This window comes from Bradysia coprophila, assembly GCF_014529535.1.
Source record: "Bradysia coprophila strain Holo2 chromosome IV unlocalized genomic scaffold, BU_Bcop_v1 contig_106, whole genome shotgun sequence".
NCBI lineage: Eukaryota > Metazoa > Arthropoda > Insecta > Diptera > Sciaridae > Bradysia > Bradysia coprophila.
The window spans coordinates 3,128,551-3,144,761 of NW_023503372.1; the positions used below are offsets into that span (position 1 = coordinate 3,128,551).

General features: G+C 36.1%; 2 protein-coding genes across 7 annotated transcripts; one reads left to right on the forward strand and one right to left on the reverse strand.

The window, feature by feature from the left end:
* Window positions 1–615: 615 nt before the first annotated feature.
* LOC119070708 (protein starmaker-like) lies at window positions 616–7,501 on the forward strand. The gene is made up of 4 exons (XM_037175161.1): window positions 616–624; window positions 4,041–4,251; window positions 4,528–4,570; window positions 5,556–7,501. The coding sequence occupies exons 1-4, from the start codon at window positions 616–618 to the stop codon at window positions 7,069–7,071; spliced, it is 1,779 nt and encodes a 592-aa protein (XP_037031056.1). The 3' UTR covers window positions 7,072–7,501.
* Window positions 7,502–10,049: 2,548 nt separating this feature from the next.
* LOC119070630 lies at window positions 10,050–14,744 on the reverse strand. 6 transcript variants are annotated; one of them, XM_037175057.1, is made up of 5 exons: window positions 14,678–14,744; window positions 14,590–14,619; window positions 10,982–11,094; window positions 10,745–10,915; window positions 10,050–10,653 (listed from the first exon to the last, which is right to left on the reverse strand). In XM_037175057.1, the coding sequence occupies exons 3-5, from the start codon at window positions 11,033–11,035 to the stop codon at window positions 10,174–10,176; spliced, it is 705 nt and encodes a 234-aa protein (XP_037030952.1). In that variant the 5' UTR covers window positions 11,036–11,094; window positions 14,590–14,619; window positions 14,678–14,744; the 3' UTR covers window positions 10,050–10,173. The 6 variants fall into 6 exon arrangements, with proteins under 6 accessions (XP_037030952.1, XP_037030955.1, XP_037030950.1 ...); XM_037175060.1 differs by lacking the exons at window positions 14,590–14,619; window positions 14,678–14,744 and adding an exon at window positions 14,264–14,506 and having other exon boundaries at window positions 10,982–11,093; XM_037175055.1 differs by lacking the exons at window positions 14,590–14,619; window positions 14,678–14,744 and adding an exon at window positions 14,258–14,506 and having other exon boundaries at window positions 10,982–11,093.
* Window positions 14,745–16,211: the final 1,467 nt, after the last annotated feature.

Below are 16,211 nucleotides of genomic sequence, written 5' to 3' on the forward strand. Positions count from 1 at the left end.
TCCTTATAAGAATTCTTCAAAAAATTAAACCTTCCATCCGAATCAGAGTCATTATCCTTTTAAGAGTTTATCTGAAAATTTTCATTCAAATCAAAGTAACTTTTCTTTTAAGAATTCTTCGGAAAGTTAAACCTTTCATCCGAATCAGAGTCATTTTCCTTTTAAGAATTTTTTGAACGCTAATATCGATTGAACGACGAACCGAATGAGCTACAACTCAATCATATCGGAGCGAGCCTGTTTTTCAATTGTCTGAGAAATTGGCAAATTGACTCTTAATATAAACTAGTCGAATATCCAATTAAATTAGGATCAGTCAAGGGACCCGACCCATCCACAAGATGGGACCAATTTTTAGCCCCGTACGAAGTACTGGGGGCTTATAAGATTAATATGCCGTTTGTAACACGTCGAATTGGAAGCAGACAGTAAGGGCAAAGCATTTGGTTATGTTCATAGATGACGAATCCGCAATAAAAAAAATGTCCATCCGTCCGTCCGTCCATCCGTCCGTCCGTCCGTCTGTGACCCCTCTAGCTTGAGTAAATCACAACCTTTTTTCAAAATTCTTTTTTTCCCCGATTGGTATCGACAAAAGTAAGGTTAAGTTCGAAAATGGGCATGGTAAGGTCGGCCCTCCAGAAGTGTTTTTTTGCACATAAATCCAGTAAATCGAGTAAATCTCATCCGATTTTGCTAGATTTAGTTTTTTATGGAAGGTAATTGAATACCGAAAAGAACGTGGCGAAAAAAGTTTCAAATTTGAGCCCTTGGACTAAGGCCGCTACTCGGCCCTAAGTGTTTTTTGCACATAAATCGAGTAAATCTCATTCGATTTTGCTAGTTTTTGCTTCATTAGAGAGATAATTGAATGTCGAATAGAATGATGGCAAAAAAAGTTTCAAATTTGGGCCCTTGGACTAAGGCCGCTACTCGGCCCGAAGTGTTTTTTTGCACATAAATCGAGTAAATCGAGTAAATCTCATCCGATTTTGCTCATAAATCGAGAATATTTCATCAAACTTTGCTTTGTTTCGTTTGAAAATTGAAAGAAAATTGATAAAAAAGTTGTAAATTCGGATTCCTAAAATTACATCGTAAACTTTTGCTTTATACTTGAGAAGTACTTCGTACGGGCTTTTGTAATAAACAGCAGAAAAGTGTTACACATCGTTTTAATCACATTTTTAATCTTAACATACGGTGTATTTTCTGTTGTAAGACCCATGACTTTTCGTCTCTGCCAAGAATCTGAGTTAATTGATTTTTAAAAAAATGCCAGTCCTCTCCTGCATTATCATCCGCATATTTGGTACCTAATCAATAACTAGGTGAATTGGGTGCCCTATCAAACTAACTAATTGTATCCTTGCTTCATCTCCTACAAATATAATTGATCAACCTACGTTCAATCCGTACACACCGTCAGATTGATTGATGTCGAATACTTTCACTATCATTTACAAAATCAAAAATTCGAAAAAAAAATTAATAGACCGTATAAACTAGAATCTGCAATCGAATACAAAGCATCGAAACCAATCGCAATGAAAAGCAATTCATTTTTTGACTCAATAAAATCATGTTAAAATCACTGGACACTTCCTCATAAAATCTTTATATACTCAACTGCAACAAACAAAAAATTGTCAGTGCATGTGAAAAGCTTTTCTTGTTAACACCTTTGTGATTTTTTTGTTTCTCCACAACCGAAGAAAAAAAAAGATAAATTGTGTGTGCGATCGTAAAATTGTTATTTCATTTCGTTGAAAGATATCGAAATTGTAAGCGAATATAATACGGTCGATTGTGTCGTTCACGGTATACGGTATATGTGAATTATTCGACGTGCAAACGCAAAAAAAAAATCATTTCCAAGCTACAACCGAGAAGGATTAAGGAATAACTTAATGGACTGTGAATACCACATTGTACAGTTATGCAGTGTTTACGTGTTTGGTTCACAATTTGGTTATGCGCTATCAGTGTAAACCAGTCAGTGGGAAGTCCTGTGGATACGTTGAATGTGGATAATAAAATCGTTGGTGTAAGTGCGGAATTCTAATTTGCAATTGAGAGAATGGTCTGATTTCAATGTTGATTTGTTTATGAGATCCTTTGCATTAATCAACCTTACGGTGGAAAATGATCTGCAACCAGAAAGGATGAGCAATTTTGGTTGTGTAAGCTAAGAATTAGTTCCAACCATTTAAAGCCTTCGACTAAACTGACCGTTCAAAATGAATTTTTACTCTCAATAAATCATCAGCTAAATCTTAAATTTAACACAAACCCACCCCTAACGATGGTTGGTACGGCAGGGAGAATTTAATTCGTTTAGCTGCAGTAGTTTCGAAAAATGCAATTCATATTCCTATGTATATTATATGCAATGCAATAACACAGTGAAGAACTTGAAACTATGCACACCTTTTTTGTGCATTCTTAGAAATGCAAATTTTGCCAATGCAGTTGCATTCTGTATACCTTCAGAAAGTTATTCGAAAAATGCCGTACGTATACCAACAGCTTAAACAACAAAACTTCTCAAACCGAATCCGCATATTTCCATTGCGAATCCTATAGGAAGTATAGTGCTATTCAACTGCAGAGACTACAACTCTACATCCATCTCTCTTATGAGACTGTACGATTGTGATGAAATGAGACTACTATCACTATTACTGTTAGAATAGACAGTATTTGAGAGTTGACCTTTCAGGATCATACCAAAGAAATTGCAGAAGACGTTTTCCTACACTAATAAAAAGATTTCGGCAAAAAAATTCGACAAATAGCTATGCCGCTGTAGTTTTAACCAAGTCATAAACATCGTAGGATAGACGCAACTGTCTCCGGACATGTACCAGTATTTGACAACTCATTGTTCTTTCATTGATAAACTTTTTAATGCATGAAATAGGTCCGAACACTGGTGGGTCCACCGTACTTCTAATGAAAAATGAATTATTTTCCATAAATAGAGCAGATCTCATCATGCTAAGCTTTTCTATTAGAAATATTCTTTTGGCCCGGAAAAACAGTAGAGACATCTGTTGACGTTGACACGGTGAATATGAACTACAAACAGGCTTCTCCGCTCTGTCTACATACCTCCCGCTAGCATGTAATAGTACAATACTGTCTTGCTGGGACATTTTTTGTTGAAAGTTTTATTTCGAGCCGAGTGCGAAGAATATATCCCACACGTTGAACCAAAAAAAAATCCCGGCAAGAAGTATCATACTTTGCGGTCTGAAAATGTGAAAAACTGGTTTTGAGCGAGACCGCAATGAGGCGTTTTCTGGCCGCAAGCAAGGAAATTAACTTACGTAATTGCTTGTAAATTATTGTTTTGGTTTATGCGAAAACTTCACACGTCTTCGGCTCGTTATGCAACCCTCCCACTTGCCAAAACAACAAATTTACAATCTACTATCATATCATAAGACGGTCGACAGGTTGCTCAATGTTATAGTTCAGTATATTGATCTATGAATGATTAATCACTTGCTTCGTCTATAACATTTTCAGAATATATCAGATACAACCTGAATACAACAGAATGAAACTACCCGGACAAAGTTTTTGCTCATTTTTGGAGGGTATACATTCTACTTTATGTTCTTGGACTTTCGGCAGATAAATTTTTCATGTCTATGAAATACTGCTCCATACTATGAATAAACTTTACTATGCAAGTTGTTAGTTATTGTAGCTCGCGGCGAATTCATTTTTCTATACAGAACACAAAAATGATTTGCCTGCAGTATATACCTTCAGCCGGAATGAGTTATCAAGTTTTCTCAGCTTCTCGCAATGAAATAAATTTCTTTCAAAAGTTTGAGATTCTATGCCTTATTGCCGTTGTCATATTTTATAGGACGATTGCATGCAATATACATTCGCTCTGGTTCACAGTTAAGTGAATAAGCTTTTAACATTTGAAAGTCATTAACCACCGAAATCTCTTTATCCGAATTTTCTTTTTCTTTGTTTGTTTTTTCAAATTTTTATTCTTCAAATTGTACACCAACCAGGACTTGAACACGGCTGAATCTAAGCATGATGAGGCTGAAGTATCGGAACGGGACAACGAGGTGGGCTACTTGAGAAGAGCCGACGAAAAAGGTGCCGATGCTTATCAGCATTTTGAAAGCTTTCATGATAAAGACGGCGATGCTTACGGTTATGAAAAGCACGAGGCCTTCGGGAAATCAAATAAAGACGAATCATCGAATGGCGAAAAAGGTAATTTGCAAAAGAAAGAAAATGTTTCTTCATCTTTTTCTTCATGTTTTTAATGTACACGATGGTAAACTTGTATACATCAGACAATGAGTTTGCTAATTCTTCTTTAGCATCGTTTCGTTCTATTTTTTTTATCGTCTCATCTTCTGCTTGATAGAAACGGATTTTCTGTTTTTCTTCAATTAAAATTGTCTTATGTTTTATGAATCTGTTTCCATTGACATTGATGGTTGCAAAGTTGAAGAATTTTTATTTGAACAAAAAAATATTTTCCAGATAAAGACGAAGGCAGTCACTACAATTATGTACAGGAATTGGGGTATGTATTTTTACATAAATGCCACAATCATATAATTTCAATACTAACTTTAAGTTACATGTAGTGCATGTAGTGTCAAGACAAAAAATAAGCGATGACTTTTGACATTGAACGGCAATGTTTAGTTAGGAATTTCCTACAACTTGCAAAACCGTATAAAGACTAGACGGGTTTGTTTGCATGATTGGACCAGCTTAGAAGCAGCTGATGGAAATTCCTAACTATTATTTAACTCAAATTCACTGTTGTAAAATTTATTTTGTGGCTTCACAATATCCAACATACTTCTGAGTTGGAAGACTGCTCACAGTGGCGCAGCCAGTAAAAAATAAGTAATGCTCAAAACAAACGAGGCATTGAAAACGTGTTTTGGTCCTAGTTTTCATTGACAGATGCAGCAATCGCGATTTTGAATAGAAAAAGTTCTAACTTCATTTGACAGTTTCGAAAATTTCGTCATGAAAAATAGGACCAAAACACGTTTTGAATGCCTCGTTTGTTTTGAGCATAACAGATTCTCCTCTGCGACAAATTAATTGAGAATCTAAACAAGCAACTTTAGTCTTAATTTTCACTTGCTTTGACCAGTTACAGAACTGTGACCGTTGGTCAAATTTGTGTAACTGGTCAACTTTGTGTAACTGGTCAAAGTTGTATAACTAGTCAAAAGTGTACAATTGGTCAAAGTTGTATCAGTGATCATAGGTCATAGGTGTATAACTGGTCACAGTTGGGTAACTAGTCGCATTTGTATAAATGGTCAAAGTTGTATAACTGTTCAAAATTGAACACGTGGTCAAAGTCGTATAACTGGTGAAACTTATATATTTTGATGTTACAAAAAAGCCGTTAATGGATAAAGAAGACTATGTCCTTATTTTGTAAATTTTTGGAAAAAGCGGAAACGTTTGCCTATCTCTGATTTTGTTTCAAATTTGCAACTTTTTATGAAAACGAAAACTAATTGAAACCGATTTATTTCCAGGGACAAGGCGAAATATCAGAAATACCAAGGCCACAATGACGACCCTGGAAAGGGAACTCACAGCAACTATCATTACAGTTATAATAGCGACGATGATGATGACGAGGAGAAGAAACCGCATTATTCATCGAACTACAGCGAAGAAACGAAAAAAGATGATAGTTCCGACGAAGACAATGACGAAGGAGACGATGATAATGACAGTACCGATGAAGAAAAGACAACTAATTTTAGCTATAAAATCGTTTCGGACGATTATGCAGAAGATGATGGTCATGGAGATGTAAATTCCAAAGGAAGTGATAACGGTAAGGGATATGGATTCAACTTTGGCCATGGTGACAAAAATACAGATGTCGACTATAGCATAAAGAGAAGTGATTACACCGCTGGAGACGATAGCAATGACGATGACAATGAAGACGAAAGCGAAGATGAAAGTAGCGAGGATGATAGTAGCGAAGAGGAAGACGACGACAATGTAATAGTAAAAGATAAAACAATTAATGACGACGAGGGAAAAGGAAAAAATGCTAAGTCTTACAGCACATATACCACCTACAGTTCTGAGGAAGGAGACGACGAAGATGGTGATGATGATAAAGAAGAAGATAACAAAAAACCTGTTGGGAACAAAAAGAAGCCGTTCCAGAAACATGTCATTCGATATGAAAACACCCATCCTAAACCCGAAGACACCAAACACTCGAACAAAATCGTAGCGAACGACGACACAGAAGAAAGTAATGAAGCCCACGAAGATAATAACGGCCACGTTAACGAAGATGTAGAATTACATCAGCCTGTGAAACCACAACCACCAAGAGAGCATCGCACACAGTACGTAGTCCAAAGTGTACATCCGCAACCAACACCTCAAGTATACATTCAACCTTCAAAGCCCACTATCATTGTGCAAGAACATCATGCAGGTTACAAGGTCGAAGAAAGTGGTGGCGATAAGGCATCTGATGATTCTGGTAAGGGACATGCGGGCAGCGTATCTACGCATCTATACGAAATTTATGTTACTCACGACACAGGTAAATCGAATGGAGGTGGAGGTGGTGGTGGAGATGATGCCAAGGGGTCTGAAGATGATGGCGGTGACGACGGTAAGGGAAAAAGCGAAAATTTAGTTATCGAAAAGTCGCAGAAACTGAACGACAAGGCTGATGCCAATGACAACGGTGCTTATAACGTTAACATAAATTACGGCAAGAAGAAGGGGCTGAAGAAGAATGGAAAGAAAGGTTACCGAAAACGCAAAGGAAATCTAAAGAAAAAGAAAATCGTAAAACCACACAAATATGAAGTGGAAGAGTACATCGATAGCGAAGACGAAACGAAACAATCATCAGTCAGCACTAAAGAAACCTCACAACCACAGCATAGAGAAGCGATAGTAGCCGGAAAAGGTTCATCTCCCCAGCACCATCGGGATAGCGATGACTACTCAAATGGACAGCAATTTTTATATGCCAGCGAAGCAGACAGTGATGCGTATTACTGGTAGAATCAGCATAACCGAAAAAATCATCTAGCTGTAGCCCGAATATCAAGTGTTTGGGTGTGCCAAATACCAATTTGTAGTTAAGTTAATTGTTGTAATCGTACTGATGATTTATTCTTGTAAATTATTGTAAGCAATTAGTTGTTAGGACGTAAAATTCCTGTTCGTTTAATCGTAACACTCTACTCTCTGACTGGAGTAAACTTTTATCTCAGCAACAAAGAACTCAGAGTCAAGATAGCATCAGTAATTCGTATACTCAAGATGTTTTTAGCTTTAAGACTGCCGACAGTGAATGCATTAGTGTAACTAATGCTTCAACGGATTAGAAGAAAAATAATTTTGTTAAATGCAACTGAAATAGAAAATTGATGTCATGTGAGGAGTTCAAAATTATTGTCACTAATGTCATTAAAGCCCATTAATCCATTAACTACTGTCTGTCGTTTCTTTCATTTTTCGCATGCAAATGTTCTAATCAATAAACAGAATCATGGAAAATAATTGACTAATGATTAAGTGCTATTAAGTCAAGAAGGTACAAGGTGACATGGTGTTAGGATATGCAACTATGTAAAAGTATGGTCGATCGTTGTCCTTGTTACGTACAAATGACTAACAAAGTATGTAGACAATTTGATACAGGTGAGTATTTGACGAACCAAATTTTGTTGCATGCGAAAGTTTGCAACCCACGCCATTAGTCGTATAAATTTATACGTCAGAGAGAGCTTTTTTCTCCTTTGTTACGATCTGTCAGTTTTTCTATTTTGCGATTTAGTATGGAAATGAAAACTAAAATCGAGATATCTTTGCTGTTTTAAGTGGCTTTTCTTACTTTTTTGGACCAAAATGTTTTAAAGTGTGTTTGGAATCGATTGACATTAACAAAATAATAAAATAGAAAAAAATATTTTACAATCTGTTAATGCCAATCGATTCCAAACACATTTTAAAACATTTTGGTCCAAAAAAATACGAAAAACCACTTAAAACAGCAAAGATATCTCAATTTTAGTTTTCATTTCCATACTAAATCGCAAAATAGAAAAACTGACAGATCGTAACAAAGGAGAAAAAAGCTCTCTCTGACGTATAAATTTATGCTACTAATGGCGTGGATTGTCCCCAACCCCTGGCGAAAATTATACATGATGTTTTCGATTCATTTTACGTGAACTCCTTTGTTATATTCAACTTTCGCATGGGGCGGATAATAAACCAGAATCCATTGGATAAAGAATGGGGGATTGAAGTGTTTATAAGTTATCTTTAATCGACGTAAAATATTATTCTAAACAAAAAATTATTCAACGGTATGTCTCTAAAATGCACTGACCTTTTTATGAGTTCATCAAAACTTCGAAACGTACAGCCGCCCGTAAGAAAATTACAAAATGGCGGTCCTATATTTTTGATTTTACACTGTTTTTAGAAATTCTTTTGATCAGAATTGTCGAAGCCCATTTAGTTGCAGAACACTTTACACATTAGGTCAGCTCAGATTTCGGTTACTTTCATCGAGACTGGAATTGGCCACCGGCACATTTGGGTCGATTTAAGGTCGTACATACTTTGTAAACAAAATTAATTTTATAAAAAAAAATCTGTGCCTTTTAGAGGCATACCGTCTAACAATTTTTTGCTTCAAATAACGTTCTGCGTTGAATTGGTCAAAAGTTCAACCTCCTCATTCATTAATTCTGAAACAACCTTGTGATACTAGTGTGCCCTTAAGAAACTCTCGTCCTCGGCTCGGATTTAAAAACTCTACACTTGTTGGAAAAGGCAGTTAACGAAACTTATTGTTTAAAAGCACATTTGTTAGTATGCTGTGATCACAAAATCGTTACCGCATGTAATGTAACTCATTTCAACAGCATCCAACATAATCTAATATTGCTGATAGGCAACACTGATAACAGAGTCGAATGTCGTACATCCTTCAGTTAATACTCTGCCGTGCTTCACTGGTATTTGAACATACTCATTGCACTACTCCTAAAAACACTGAATCAAATTTGGGGTATTTAGTGATAACAGTTACCGTGAGCTCCCAGTGGGAGCCTCACACTTAAAATTGTCTGTATTGCACGTTTTAACTCATACAACGAAAACAATTCATCTATCTTTACAAAAGAAACAAAGCGCTTACGGTCAACCTCCAAGAATTTTTATATTAATGCTACAGTTGGCGACTTTGACATACGTGACTCTGACTCATTTTGTTTCAGCTGTTTTCCAACTTGTTTTCCAAGACAGGTGTTTGTACTTGTTTATACGGGTGAAATAGTTAGACATGCGTACTTGGTAGTGTTTATATGAGTAGATCCGCTGACGAACAGCTGAAACAACATAAACCACTTATTTTAAAGTCGCTACCATCGTGAGCAATGTCAACAAGTAATGTAAACTTTTATAACTTTGGCCAGTTACATAACCTAGACCAGTTCAATAACTTAAACCAGTTACATAACCTAGACGAGTTGCATTACTCAGACCATTTACACAGCCAAGACCACTTACAGAGTCTAGACCAGTTACATAATCTAAACCAGTTTGTCGGTTATATAATGAAAAACAAAGAAATAAATACGGTCAAAGTTGAATAACTGGTCAAATATATGAATGTAAATTCATATCTATTACAGCCGAAGATCATCTTAAGTTCCCCTGAATTGTCTCTACGAATAAAAGACTTTAAGGAATCAATTCTGTTGCAACATGTTTACACAGTTCACGCAACGATCACATTAAGTACAATACTGCTCTAATAGTAATAGTAGAAAGAAAATTAAATTCAGCACAGAAAGGAGGTGCTGATGATGATATGTGGCGTAGATGATGAGTTGCTTGAGAAAAGCAAATGATGTTCACGAACTTTTGAATGACCAACCAATCTACCACTTAAATACTGAGTGGAGTCTGCACCTCCTGGGTACAGTATTGAATTACAAAAAATAAGAAATTGTTAATTTCCTGTAAAACACAAAATTTATTAAACGAATTTTGGTATTCTATTCTACAAACATTGCGGCTGAGTGAAATATACATTGCATAGTAACGGGTAACATGGACATGGACAACAATACATCGACTTAATATCTATTTCGTCGTAACCTTTTTGTGTCCATAGCCACAAAGGCTATTTATGAATTTCTGAAAGTAAACCATTAAATTGAATAGAGCAATAACAAAGAGAACCAAAGCCGATCCAAACAAATCATCGTTACGCGTTCGAATAGCATCATATTTGTACAATACAATGACAATGTATAACGTTGCTACGAACGGACCAACCACCCACAGAATCCAACCGAATGCATTCAACCACACGTGCAACTTGGATGGTACATTCTCCACGTCGTATTTGCTGGCCGTTGTCGGTTGATCGTTATCCTCGACATTTATTGTTGTTGTTTCGGTCAGTTCGGCATCCCCATTTCTGGTTGTTGACTCTGCCTTCGTTTCGTTATCGGGAAATATATTGAGACAACCGAACTTACAGCATAAGGCACAGCCACATACGGTACAGGATATACAGCAACAAAGCAGGAACGGCACAATGAGTGTGTCGATGACTCCCTGCCAAATTCAATTAGTAGAATTAATTTCATGAGATATCGGCGTCGGTAGCAGTAACAGCAAAGGTATTTTCCATTTTCCATCAACTTACAATGATGATTCCAACAATAGCAGCAGTTCTCCATGAATCAATTTGTGTGCATGTCGGTGGCAGGTCGAAGGCAGCACTTTGTTCGGTTGAGATGCAATGAATTTTTTCGTCCGAATTATCGAGTCGTTTCAGGTAACTGATCGACGAGATGAGAAGAGCTATACCAAATGCCTGGATAAAATTTGATGGAAAAATTAACGGAGAACGGGAAAATTTCATGCACGCTGTGTTATATACCGTAACGTAAGACGAAAACGATGTGGCACTTTCTCGGGTTGTTAAGATTCCCATGTTGTTGTTATCTGTTGCGTTATGTTAAATTACGGAAAATTGGAACGTTACCGGGCACCTTTAAACGAAAAAATGAATTTCAGGGAATGACAAATAACCAATAGTGCTGGATGAGGAATAACTAAACAACGCTAAATAAGCAAAACTCTCAATTGAGGGTTTAATATACTACTAAGGCTTAATCCGCGCTTCAAACCGTTTACTCACCGTTTACGCAACAACAATGGAGAGAGAGAGAGAACGATGTGCAAACGGAGTAAAGTTCTGATTAAACTTAATACTTATCGCTTAGTATGTTAAACACAACTATGGTATAGATCAACCAAAAGTAAGACTTCATAACATATGCTAATCCTCACTCAACTTTTGTTTATCAACAATATTTGAACAAAGAGAGTTATACGGTGGTCTCTCTTGGTTCCGCGGTTTCTGCAAGTTCAGATTTTGCTATTTCGAATATTATTTTCGCTCTCAATCATTCGGTTTATTCAATGCATTGGTTTATTGCTAATAAAGCGAAACCGCACAGTACTTTAAGCTCGTACAAAGTGTCGGGGCTGATAACATTGTTCACGTTTGTAAAATTTAGAATTTGAACGGATGAGTTTATTCATTTGGTGGTTAGAGCTCAGTACGTCACGTCACAGACTATTTTAAAGAAAATATTTTCTCAATTATAGACCATGCCATAGCACTACTCCTAACGATAACAAGTGCAACAAGTGTCGAATTTGGAGGTTGTAGTAATAGGAGGTTGTAGTAATAGGAGGTTGTAGTGATAGGAGGTTGTAGTGATAGGAGGTTTTAGTGAGGAGATTGTTTGTATGTTTCAAATTATACAATCAAAACTACGTCTTTTCGTTACAAAAAGCAGGTAGAGCCTACGGTGATTTCATCCAAGGTTCTTGATTTCATCAGTATTTGAATATTTTATATGTTAATGCTAGAAGCGGTGCTATGACCATTTGTTCCAAATAACTGTGAACGCGAACCACGACGATTTCATCCATAGACGACATAACCTTTGAATTTTGCTGAAATTTTGATGCACCGTATACTTATAGTAACACAGGGACGGATGCACAGGGACGGGACATTTGAACATGTACCTTTTAGTGTATCATTCAAGAAAATTGTTACAAATCATTTGTACAGTGAATGTCAAGCGAATGTATGTTTAAGTTTGCTTCAGCTGTTTTACCAGCTGTTCCATTCACACAATTACACTGTACATGCCATTCTTCTTAGACTTAGTCACTTAGTATGATCATGACTATGAAACCCGTGTAGAGGTGTATGTTTGTATGAGTCTTCCAGCTGGTAAAGCAGCTGTGTAGTAAACTCGAACAAAAAATCGGTTGACATCACGGCCTTAGAGTAATTATACCTAGAGAGGAAATTACGAACAAAATTACGTAAAAAAAGTGGCCCCTACAGCACATACGAATTATTTGATAGTTGGAGTTTTTTCCTACTAATTTGCCCACCAAAATTAGTGCGTACAATTCAAGCCTACTAAAATGATTATATTAGTCGGACATTGAATTACATCGAAATTGATCAAAAATGTCTATAGATTATTAACCGATTAACCGACTATGAACCCAATGTTCAGTAAGGCTGTAAATACGCTAATTAAGTTCCATAATTTATCAATTTGTTGAATATACCTGTCGTCACACAAATCATTCGGAAAAACGGTCTCTGCGCACAAAATTATACCGGAAAAATGAACATTTGTTGCCTCTTACGCTCCTACTTCGGCAGTCCTTAATAAAACATATTTCCACATGGTACAATGCACCGTATTTTAATTTGAATGATTGAATTGAATTGAATATTTAAATTGTTTAAACAAAATTAAGAATCACAACGTCGCGACGCGAAAAACAACAACATGGAAAATTGACAACTATCAAAATAGTCAACGCCTACATGTGTTGGTGTAAAGTCATACGAAATATGAATATTATACAAACTGATGTAGGGGCCACTTTTCGCCGTACGTAATTCCTGTCTAGGTATGATTAGTCTAAGATCACGGCAGAGTAAAAGTAAACCAGGTAACTTTTACTCTGCCGTGGTTGACATTAACTGCACCTTACGTACGGGTCATTTGCTGTCTGAACATATTGTGCATTTTGTAAGATTAATTTAAATTGTTGTCTTTACAATAGTTTACTCAATAATGCACGGCGGCGCATACATTCGTGCGAAACTAAAAGTACAAAATGTTCTGAAAACCGATAAGAAACATTTTGTTACCTATTTAGTGCCGATAAGCATATGAAAACAAAAGAGCGATTACACAACCGGTTGTATCAAGTTTTTTTTTACTGCACCGCAAAACAAATTATTATGTAAACCAAGGTCACAATCTACACAAACTTGTCCAATTAAATTTTTTGTTTTCTAAATATTTTTGAATTAATTGTTGTTGTTATACGCACGCATCTGGATACGTATCTCCGGCAATAACACTAAGCATCACCACATTTATCAGTTGTTTTCATTTTTGTGAAAAGTGGTGACAAGAATGTATACTCCAAAAAAATGTTCGCTTTATTTTGTAGACACCGGTACTACACTACACCTACTAAATTCGTTCTAAATTTTAATCAAAAATCGCGATGATCTATACGACAAAAGGTACATTTTTAATTGAATTTCGCTTTACGTGCACTGTGGTTTTTCATTGGAAAACAACAGAAATTGGTTAGACCTAAAATGCACAGCAGAGACTGACAGGTCTTGGTAAAAACATTTTTTGTTGACGACAGCTGAAAACAAAAAATAAAAAAATTCTCTCCGGCGTTATAGTGTGCACCTCGTGCTGCTTCGAGATACAATATTTTTGACTGTGTTATAAAAATGAAGCGGAAAGTTTTTGAATGCGAGATTAACTTTTTGGCTATAACAACGCACTTCAAGCATGAGTGGTACTCTAAATAGGGTACTGAAACTGGACAGTGTATCGAAGAAATTTTAGCACTGTAAAAAAGTTCGCGCAATTTTTTCATACAAAATAGTACTCTATTTGACAGCTGTCTTTAATGGCACTTTTGCTTGAAGTGCGTTGGCTATAGCCTCCACCCATTAAAAAAAAACCAGATATGATACTCCAACTCCATACACTTTTAACGATTATGACTTTCGTTCAGATCGTTCGATATTAATAACGCACAGCAATTAAAAGAACAAAAACACAATTTTTATCAGAACACTTACAATCAGAACGGATGATCCTAATGTCTCTGAATATTTTAGCAGACTAAACCTTTAAACTTTTGTCGTCTTGTCGAAAAAAAAACAACAAACTAACGACACTTTGGAGAAGTGCCATTCATTTTTATTGATTTGTAACTCGTTTTGCGAATTAATTTCCTATTTTTGGTCACTAGAACCGGATATGGTGACAACGATTAGCAACATAAGTTTGAAATTCTTTGCTTAAACGATATTGCATACAGCTAATGAAATTGATTTTATTCCATGCCATATAATGTGCCAACAGGCTCAAATGTTTATGAATATTTGCTGCTATATCTTACCGTACCTCAATTCGGATTTGGAAACACTCACTACATAGAGTGAAAGAAAATATCTTAAAACAGGAATATTAAATTAAAGTTAACTTTTGATAAAGCTTAAGCTTAATCCGCACTTCACTCCGTTAGTCCGTTTACTCACCGTTCTCAAAAAAAACTGTTCTCTCTTTCCATTATTGTAGCGTAAAGAGTATGCGGAGTGAAGTGTGGTCATTCTCGTCAAAACAAAAATATCCAAAACGCAACCCAATACGTAATCTACAATTGCATCAACATTTACGTGATGGTATCACCTGGTGATACTCATTAAAAGATTAGTAGTAACCTTGGACGTAATAGATTGAGCCATTATTTGATATAGCTTGCCGCTTGTAAAAGGTTACGAAAGCGCAGCTTACAGTGTGCTTCAGTGTCTGTATTTATGATAACAAATAGTTCTTCGAACATAAGAACACTGTTTATCATTTCCACCATGAAGTGTTTCTCTCAAAAAGTTTGTTTTTTTACTTACTCATCTACTAACGGTCTGTGGGTGTGTGAGAGTTGAAAAACTTTTGATTTCGAATCATCGAGGTTATCTTTTGAGTTTAGACTGATAAACATGCACTCAGTTTTTGGCACCGTTTAGAAAATGCGCATACGCAGAGATGGAATATTCTCTTATGAAACCGAAGACCGAAGTAGAGTGAAAGCGATCAACGCTTTACCCTTTAATTACGGTGGATTTCATTTTGTTCCAAAACTCGGTAAATTTTGCAGAATTTGTAACAGCTGATCTTTTATCACCCGATGATGTCCATGCTGTTGCTTATGATATTTGTCGGTTTGCTCACTCAGACGTGTGTGAGGGAATGAACGACTAAATACACAAACAATAAAAATTCAATTGTATGAACCCCAGCTGTACAAATTTTGCACTTCACTGAAATTTACTGAGTGTAAGGATTTTATGAAGGCTATTTCTAACGGTCTAGTCGCTCCTGACTCCTGCTAAATATTCAATCTGTTACTTCTTTTGTCCTAACAATCGCGTAATCTTTGATATCAAATCATGAACGTTCTTCTACTTTACGTTTTGCCTTATAAGAGAACCTTAACTGTAGATCATCATTCAATGTTGATGTCGTATAGTCAATAACAGATGGTTATCGAAATATCCGTTTAGCAGCAATGTGACTATACGATCTTGGTACATGTATTAGTAGAGTTTAAAAAAGCAAATCCGGACGCAGTGAGAGTCGAATCGACGAATAATTTTTATTTTCTCAAAAGACATTCATTATGATTAACTTCAAAACTTTAAAAGACCGATATGAACTCGTCTTTTTTCCTTATGTACACAAATTTGCGCGATAACCACCATCACATCCATCTACGGTACTGTTCTGCTCCAACTTCACATGATTCCTCTGCGCTTTATTACGTGCAGAACGGATTTTTAATGTAAAGTTAAATTACATCACAGTGGTGGATATAATAATATCCCCCCTCTTACCGTTCAAATAACACACCTGATGATGATAAAAACATAATCTAATTTTATAAATGCAAAGAGCTAATGTACCCAACTTTCATCCGTGGTCATGATGCTGTAATATTCGCATTTTTGAATTTTTATCGCAAACTTT